Source organism: Nannospalax galili, unplaced genomic scaffold, assembly GCF_000622305.1.
Source record: "Nannospalax galili isolate Female #2095 unplaced genomic scaffold, S.galili_v1.0 scaffold809, whole genome shotgun sequence".
NCBI classification, from domain to species: Eukaryota; Metazoa; Chordata; class Mammalia; order Rodentia; family Spalacidae; genus Nannospalax; species Nannospalax galili.
The window spans coordinates 326494-335608 of record NW_008360015.1 but is presented as its reverse complement, the minus strand read 5'-3'; the positions used below and the strand labels follow the sequence as shown (position 1 = coordinate 335608).

Below are 9115 nucleotides of genomic sequence, written 5' to 3'. Positions count from 1 at the left end.
CTGATGCCCTCTTCTGACCTCTGTGGACATTGCATGACACAGGTGCACTCACATACATGCAGGCAATACACTCATACATAAAATAAAAATAAAATATTTAAAAAAAAAAAAAAAGTACTTTCCCCAAAACAGTGATTTCCTTTTGTGGTACCTTCCATTCTGCCTTCCTCTCCCTTGGGCCCTTTTCTTTCTCCTGTTCTTGGCAGGTAGAGTCTGCTGTGTCTTCCTGCATCTTAGGGGGTGCTGGCCAGGGTACTCTAGGCTCTTTAAGGCTTGAGGGAAGTTGGAAACCTTTGTGGGTCAGCTGTGGCTAAGGAGAGCTGGTGGTTTTAACTGATGCATGTAATGGGCAAGGGAAGCCTGTGGAGAGTAGCAAGGTGTTGTTCCTTTCTTCACATCTAGTGGTATCCAGAAGTGCGGCACCACTGTCCCAACACTCCCATCATCCTTGTGGGGACGAAGCTTGATCTCAGGGATGACAAAGACACAATCGAGAAGCTGAAGGAGAAGAAGCTAACTCCTATCACCTACCCGCAGGGGCTAGCCATGGCCAAGGAGATTGGTATGAAGCCCCCGATTCCTGTGTCTGCTTTGCAATTCTTGGGAAGTTTGTCTACTCTGGATCTTCTTTGCTTTGGGGAACCCTGAGCCAGCCCCTCCCAGGCCTTAGTGTTAGTGTGGGTTGGGAGTGCTCAGGCCCAGGGGAGCTGCCTCTTGGGGAGCTGCCTCTTGCTGCTGTGAGAAGTTCCTGCGTATACATTGCCCTGTGGCTGTTTGTCCTAGGTGCTGTAAAATACCTGGAGTGCTCAGCACTCACACAGCGAGGCCTCAAGACAGTGTTTGATGAAGCCATCCGAGCAGTCCTCTGTCCACCTCCTGTCAAGAAGAGGAAGAGAAAATGCCTGCTGTTGTAAATGTCTGAGCCCTCATCTTGGTCCTGTCCCCGGAACCTTTGTATGCTTTGCTCAAAAACAGTGGAGCCTTCGCATTCAATGCCAAGTTTTTGTTACAGATTAATTTTTCCATAAAACCATTTTAAACCAATGAACCAATCGATAATTTTAAGGTTTTGTTTTAAGAGTTCAAACTTACATTCTATTAAAATTTAGCCCTAAAATGACAAGCCTTCTTAAAGCCTTATTTTTCAAAATCCCCTATTCTTGCTCAGATTAAGAGTTGCCAAAATACTTTGTGAACTAAGTTTCATTGTGCTGAGATACTCCAGCACTAAACTGCTGAAAGACTCTTGTCTTTAAGAAGACTGCAGCTTCTGGAGTGCGGGTGCAGACCCTTCCCAAGTAGTTCTCAGAGCGCCTGAAGCAGCACAGCCTCCTTAATGACACATTGCCATGTAACTTATCAGCCCATGTTCATTACATAACTTTGTACTGTACATCACAATGGAATGAGTGTAACAGCTCAGTTCTCTGGATCAGTCTCTTTGATTTCTTAGTGAGTTTTTTAAAGTAGCAGTTGGCTAGCTTTTTCGGAGACTTTGAACAGAACTCTCGTTCCTGTGCTCCCTCTAATGAAGTATTCTGTTCCTAGTCGTGGGTGTGCTAGGTGGAGTGTGCAAGACACGACACGATCAAAGGATGAAGACAGTATTTTGACTAATAACGAAGTGGAGATTACACTACATTGTACATGGAATAATTAACTGAATAAAAGTGTCACGGGTAAAGATTTTTAAGGGTTAATTTTCTGTCAAACACAGTAGACTCGGAAGAAAGGTCGTCTTCTCAGTGTCTTTCCCTGAGCTTGTCCTCTCCCCACACTTAGCGCCCCTCCGCACATTGGGCATTGGACTCTTCTTTGAGCTGCTCATTCCCACGGTTGCTAATGTAGTGCTTCCCTTCTAGACCCCTTCTTAATGAGCAATATGCTGCCTCCTCGTGCTCTGAGATCTTTCTGATAATGCATTAGAGGTTCTTTCTTTCTTTCTTTCTTTCTTTCTTTCTTTCTTTCTTTCTTTCTTTCTTTCTTTCTTTTTTTTTGGTTGATTAGTTAAAGTGCATTCCTGTTTTCCCATTACTTTATTCGAAGCTAGTAAACGCTTTCCTTAGTTTTCTAGTACCTAGGTGTAAAAGTCATGTGTTGCAGCTTTACAGTTTTTAAACTATTTTAGATATTCTTAAAACTAAAAGTCTCCTTAACATCACTGTCTTGCCAGAGTACCAACACTGTCACATGACTAGTACTGCCCCTCCTCACCTCCCCCTGGGCCGAGAGCTTCCTGTCCTGCTTTGCCTAACGTGGGTCTGTGGTTCTGTCAGCGCTCTGCTAACGATGTTCTGTACTCCCTAACTCACTGGCAAGAACAGCCTGTCGGACCTTTCAACCACTAGAACAAAATTTTTTAAATTGACAGTTGCAGAATTGTGGAGTGTTTTTACATTGATCTTTTGCTAATGCAATTAGCAGTATGTTTTGCATGTATGACTTAATAAATCCTTGAATCATATAACTGGTCATACTTGTGTTTTTGGGAACTTGATAAACAAGCTCCTGGTGTGTATTTGCCTCGGTTTAAAATCATGGGTGGTTTTCACACTGGAGGGACAGAGGGAGTGCCACCTTCTGGGAAAAAGGTGGGCGAGTCCACAGCCACCCAGAGCATTGGGGGTGGCCTTCATGTTCTGTCCTGTTGAGCTGTTGTGAGATGCTCATGCGTGCGGGGGTGGGGGGGTGGGGGTGGGGTTGCACGAGCATGTGCCTGTGGGAGCATGCGCAGCCTTGGGCCAGGGCTCAGCACTGACATTGGGATGTTGAGCCACCTAGTTGGCTGGGAGGTTACATCATCCTGAGGTCCTCCAAGGAGCCTGTACCTGCACTATGTGAAGTCATGTCAGAATAGGTTTTCTTTGGAGATTCTTGTATTTTGAATCTGCTTTTTAAATTTCATTCATTTATGCAGGCAGGAAGACACATACCATGGGGCACATGTAGTCAAAGGACAGCCTGCAGGATTCTGTTCTCTCCTTCCACTCAGGTTTTCAGGCTTAGCTGCAGGTGCCATCACCTGTTGAGCCATCTCACAGGCTCTGAATCTTTTTAGCCACAGGTAAATAAGCGATTGAATAATATGGCATTAGAAGCTTATAGATACAGTAGCCCTACCCTGTCCTTTCTAAAGACAGTACTCCCCAGTCTGTTTTGATACTTACATTTGCCTGTCTAAATGATACTATTCTTGCTAGTTGAATCTTTCTTTCAGGTTCAACCATAGCTCTTGACCCATCTCGGAAGGATGTGAGGGACACTGCCTCTCCCAGCTGCACCCCCACTCTCAGCTACATCCCCAATGCCTTCTCCATTCTCTCTAAACAGTGAGTTTTCAACATACATAATTATTACTGTGAAACCTCGAGTCGTGTTCCATAACAGAACCTCTGTGTACTTAAGAATAATTCTATTGAACTTTGTATCTTATTGAGGATTTTTAAAACTTTATTTTATTTTAGGTCTTTTTGAGACAGGGTTTCCATGTAGCCCCAGCTGGCCTGGAACTCACTATGTAGTCCAGGCTGGCCTTGATCTCACAGAGATCTGCCTGTTTCTGCCTCCCAAGTACTGGGATTAAAGTTCTGCACCACCTTGCCCACCTTTTAAAGACTTATTTTTAGATATGAGTATATTACCTGCATATATGTAAGTGCATCCACGCCATACAGTGCCCACAGAGACCAGTAGAGGGTTTCAAATCCTCTGGAACTGAAATTACAGATGGTTGTTGGCTGCCATGTGGGTGCTGAGCACTGAACCTGGGTCCTCTGCAAGAGCAGTCAGTGCTCTTAATGACTGAGCCATCTCTCCAGCCCCTTTAAAATCTTAATGTACATGTCTTTGTGTGTGTACATGTATGTGAGTGTGCATGCTTGTGGATGCCAATCATCAACATCAGGTATTTTCCTCAGTTCTCCATCTTAATTTTTTAAAAAGGATTTATTAATTTTACTTTATGTATATGAATGTTTTGCCTGTATGTGTGTGTGCCACATGGTGCCACCTAGTGCCCATGGAGGCCAGAAGAGGTCACCAGAGCCCCTGAAACTGGAGATATAGATGATTGTGAGCTGCCATGTAGGTGCAGGGAACTGAACCCAGGTCCTCTGCAAGAGCCTTAAGTGCTCTTAACCACTGAACCATCCCTTCGGTTCCCCCTACCTTTATTTTTGAGACAGGATCCTTCACTGAACCTGGAAGTCACCAGTTGGCTAGACTAGCTGTGCTGGGTAGCTTTAGTTGTCACCTGGGTACAGGGAACTTCAAGTGAGGAATTTCCTCCCTTGGATGAACTGCACCTATGTCTGTGGGGGCATTTTCTTGATTGATTAGTATTGAGTGATATGGGAGGGCCCAGCCCATTGTGGGTGGTGCCAACCCTGGGCAGGTGGTCTTGTGTTGTATAAGAAAGCAGGGTGGGGCTGGAGAGATGGCTCAGCTGTTAAGAGCACTGACTGCTCTTCCAGAGGATCCGGGTTCAATTCCCAGCACCCACATGGCGGCTATGAACCACCTTTAACTCCAGTTCCAGGGGAATCTGAAGCCCTCTTCTGACTTCCGTGGCATTGCACGACACAGGTGCACTCACATACATGCAGGCAATACACTCATACACACAAAATAAAAATAATAAATTAAAAAAGAAAGGCTGAGCACAGACCAGAGGAGCAAGCAGCATTCCTCCATGGCCTGTGCTCCAGGTTCCTGCCCTGGCTTCCCTCTGTGATGAGCTGTGAAATGAAAGATAAATAAACCCTTTCTTCCCCAAGTTGGTTTTGGTGTTTTTTTTTTTAATTTTTTGTAATGTGCATGAGTGTATTGCCTGCATGAGTGTAAGTGCACCCATATTGTGCAATATACCCTTGGAGGTCAGAAGGTGGTGTTGGATCCCCTGGAACGGACAGTTGTTATCCCCTATGTGGGATAACAACTATGTGGATGCTGGGAGTCAAGCCTGGTCCTCTGCAAGAGCAGCCAGTGCTCTTAATTGTTGAGCCACCTCTCCAGCCCCTTGGTCGGTGTTTTTAATCACAGCAATAAGTAACTAGAACATTGGCTGACCAGCAAGCCCCAGAGATCTTTCTGGCTGCACCTCACCAGCACTGGGATACAGGTGTGCAATTCTCTGCCTTCCTGGCTGGCTTCCTTTTTTTTTTTTCTTTCCTCCTCCCTCCCTTTTATGGGGAGTCTCTGGCGATTTAATCCCAGGTCCTCATGCTTGCCTGTTGGATTTTATTAGCCATTTTCCCAACCCTCTTGTTGAAATTTTAAGATGTGCTGTGCATTTATTTATACAGGGTCTCAGTGTGTAGACCAGGCTGGCCTGGAACTCCCAGAAATCTGCTGCTACCTCCCAAATGCTAAGATTAAAGGCATATGCCGCCATACTCCACTGAGTTGTACTTAATAATGAAGTCTTATTGAGGTTACACTTTTGTCTTTCTGACCCCCTCTGGATGTTTACTTTTGATACAGGGTCTTATGTAGCCCAGACCAAGCTAGTCCAGAACTTGCTATGTGCTAAGGATGACCTTGAACTCCCTCCTGAGTGTTTGGCACACCTGACTTTTTTTAGTTGTTTCCTATGTTGGTGGACTCTTATCTGGAAATGTATCTTTTCCTTTCCTGTTCACTCCAGAATTTAGCAGCATAGAAGGCTTTCTTTCATGAGTCTTCCTTTGTCCACGATGGGTCTCTATATGCAGTACTGAGGTTGCAGTCCTGTCTGGCACAACAGCAAATTGGGGTTTCAGAGCTTCTGCCTACTTGGTTGCTCCTGGTCTCCTATGTGAGAGCCTGGCAGCCCTTTGCTCACACATCACCTGAGTGCCAGCCTTAGCTTTCTGCTCTGGGGATTTCAAGAACTGTGCTTAGAGCTCTGCCATGGCATTCCAACTACAATTGTACTAAAAACTGCAAGTTTGTCAGAACTGTGCTATCCAGGTGTGGTGGCGCTCACCTGTAAACCCAACACTCAGGAGGCAGAGGCAGGAGAATGTCTTCAAGGTTGAGTGAGGCCAGCTTAGTCCACATAGCAAGACTTTGTCAGAGTACCCTGAGTCTCCCTGGCACCCCCCCCCCCCCACTGCCTCTTCACAGGGGGAGACCAGACATTGTCTCCTCCACTTGGTGCTCAGCTGCCATCCAGGAGCTGTGACAGTCTCTGCTTCCCACTTAGGATTCATTCTCCTGCAGTCTTACTGCTTTTCTCTTTTTCCTATCCTTATAAGTTGCTTTTTACTGGGCTTCTGCCAGGCTTAAATCTGACTTGTGCAATCCTCAGTCATTAACCAGAATGACAAGAAAACTTGGTTTGTGTTTACAGTAGAAAAGGCAGAAGACAAAATACCAGTCAGTAGGGTCAGTGGCACATGCACACATGTGCAGCACTGGGGAGACTGAGGCAGGGGAATTGCAAGTTAGAGGCTAGCCTGGGCTACTTAGCAGTAAAGTAGACCTGCCTGGAGGTATTACTCTGCAGACACCAGTGGTATAGCAATTGCTTTATTTTTACAAAATCACTTCAGCCCATTGTCTGGCCCCAGAACTGGACCCATACACGAGGAGTAAGAGCTAGAGTAATACATGAGAGTTAAGCAAATGTGAAAATTAAACAGTTCATTTGTGTTGTAAATGAGGAGCTGGGGCGCTGGGCTGAGGAGCTCAGGGCTGCTCTTAGTGCCCCCATGAGGAACGATGCAGGTAAAAAAAATAAAGTGCACACCTGTCGTCTAGATTCAGACTCACATCAACAGCAGGACAAGACCCTGATGGGGTTTGGAGATGCTATAGATCCACCTAGAGTCTAATGAGGGGTTCCTGCCCTCCTGGGGCTTCCTCCACATTAGCTGTCCCAGGAGTCTAGCACCTTGTCATGCTCCACAGGCTCTGATCCTAGTAATACTCTAGTCAAAAGTGGTTCCTATAAATCTTGCAGTCATTTTAAAGCCCATTCTACCGAGGCGTGTGAGCTTACTGTTGACAGACGCCAGCATTCCAGCCTCATAGAAGCCATTCACAGTCAATCTAAGCAAAAGGGTACTGGGCCTGGTCATGCCACATCCCTGACAGAGCTGCCTTGCCCCTGGCAGGAGACACAGGCTGCTCTGTTGGCAACTGCACTGTTCAGGGCCCGAGTCACAATGTCGGGCATGTGGTCTATCAGCATCTTTGGGCCTATTAGGATCTTGCCAAATTCTGCTTCCTTTGCCCACCTTGCCCTGTACTGAGCAGCAGAACAGCAGCCAAACCTGGAACAAAAGAAAACATCAGCTAGTGAAGCCGCACTTGGGTTAGGCCTCAGGGATCACCTTCAGTGGACAGCCATGGCAGGCCCACATGCCACAGCACTCACCTCCCGGAGCTGCCCTCTTCCTCCAGGTGGATGATCCTGCCGGGTGGGTAGAGATGTGGGTACTTGGTGGGAGAGTCTGGGGAGGAGTTGCTGGAGAAGCTGTAGCATGGGGAGCATCGTGTCAGCAGACTCTGCTCCCCCAGAAGAGGCTGAGACAGGGTTACCTGGTTGCTCTCATCCAGTTCAGTAGAACACTTATCAGGGCTCCCTCCAAACAGTCCATACCAACAGCCATGTAGCAAGATCTTGTACTGAGGGGAATACCCAAGGATACAAGGTTGGTCTTCTGAGGTGCTCGCTGTCCATCACCACAGACACCTCAGGCAAGTGCTGGGTGGCAACCCTCAGGGCTCCATTGCTCCCACCGTGGCTCTGAGTGGGGGTAGTGGGATCATGAAGCCATCCTACTTACATCAATATTTAGGAACCAAATTGTGTGTATTTTGAAGAATAATTATTTGTCTGTTGCTGGGTTAAATCCCAGCTCCTTGTACATGTATGCACGTGCTCTAACATTGAGCTACACTTTAGCCACCAGATATTACTTTCTAAAAAGTCTTAAAGAGACTAGGGTTGTGGCTCGATTGGTAGCATGCATGAGGCCCTGGGTTCCACCCCCAGTGCTACATAAACCAGGTGTGGTAGTGCACACCCATGATCCCAGCACTTGGGAAGTGGAGGCAGGAGGATCAGGAATTCAAGGTTATCATCTATGGAGATGGATCAAGGCCAGCCTGGGCTATATGAGACCCTGCTGTCTTTAAGGAAAAGAAATTCTTAGACGGTAACTGGTAAGAAGTGAAAATTAAATTTCCTGATTTAGCAACAAAAAATATAACAAAGAGGGTAAAAATGTAAAAGCATGTGCAGTCCATCCAAATATGGTCACATTTTGGTATAGATTTTCCAAACTTTGACCTTGTATCAGTACGTACCTATTCCTTATCTACTCCTCTGCCTCAGTTCACATGTCTTAAGAATTTTAATTATGTTTATTTTGTGTGCATCCCTCCAAGTGCCATGGCCCCAGTGTGGAGGTTGGAAGACAAATTGTGGTGGTTGATTCTCTCCCTCCACCATGTAAGTCCCAGGTACTGAATTCAGGTCGTCAGGCTTGGCAACAAGTGCCTTTGCAGGTGAGTTATTTTGCTGGCCTCTTTTCCTTTTTAAATTCTTTTATTTCTTTTTTATCTGCAGCACTAGGTAACAAAACCAGGACCTCAAGCATAAGTAAGTGTTCTAACACTGAGCTAAATTCCTAGCCCTCCCTTTCTTCCCTCTTTCTTTCCCTCCTTTCCTTCCTCCTGACATAAAATTCTTGGTAATCCTGCCTCATTCTCCTAGGTGTTGGGATTATAGACCTGCACCACTAAATCCACCTCATGGATATCAGATTCTATTGGTTAATATAAATTTCTATCTTTCTCTGTGTGGGTAGTACTAGGCAGGGCCTCCTACATGCTAGGGAAGTACTATACCATTGAGCAATCCTCCCAAGCCTCTTACAGCCATTTGAAAAACTATTACTAGGGGCTGGAGAGATAGCTCCGCGGTTAAGAGCACTCACTGCTTTTGCAGAGGACTCAGGTTGAATTCCCAGTACCCACATGGGAGTTTAAAACCCTCCATAACTTCAGTTCCAGGGGCTCCTACACCTTCTGACCTCTGCAGACACTGCACAACATGGGTGCACTTACACCCTTGCAGGCAATACACCTATACATGTAAAAAATAAAATGTTTTTTTAAACTATAT

General features: G+C 46.0%; 2 protein-coding genes across 3 annotated transcripts in view; one reads left to right on the top strand and one right to left on the bottom strand.

Annotated features, from left to right (window-relative positions):
* Positions 1 to 2464, top strand: part of Rac1 (Rac family small GTPase 1) — a 27558-nt gene extending 25094 nt beyond the window's left edge. Inside the window, exons 4-5 of the mRNA XM_008824077.3 lie at positions 403 to 562; positions 784 to 2464. Coding sequence (XP_008822299.1) covers positions 403 to 562; positions 784 to 914 — 291 coding nt within the window. The 3' untranslated portion in view covers positions 915 to 2464. The remainder of the gene's footprint in view (positions 1 to 402; positions 563 to 783) is intronic.
* Positions 2465 to 6494: 4030 nt separating this feature from the next.
* Positions 6495 to 9115, bottom strand: part of Daglb (diacylglycerol lipase beta) — a 41031-nt gene continuing 38410 nt past the window's right edge. For both annotated transcript variants that reach the window (XM_008824003.2, XM_008824002.2), the window contains 2 exons: positions 7361 to 7611; positions 6495 to 7256 (listed from right to left, as the gene is read on the bottom strand). In XM_008824003.2, coding sequence (XP_008822225.1) covers positions 7058 to 7256; positions 7361 to 7611 — 450 coding nt within the window. In that variant the 3' untranslated portion in view covers positions 6495 to 7057. The remainder of the gene's footprint in view (positions 7257 to 7360; positions 7612 to 9115) is intronic.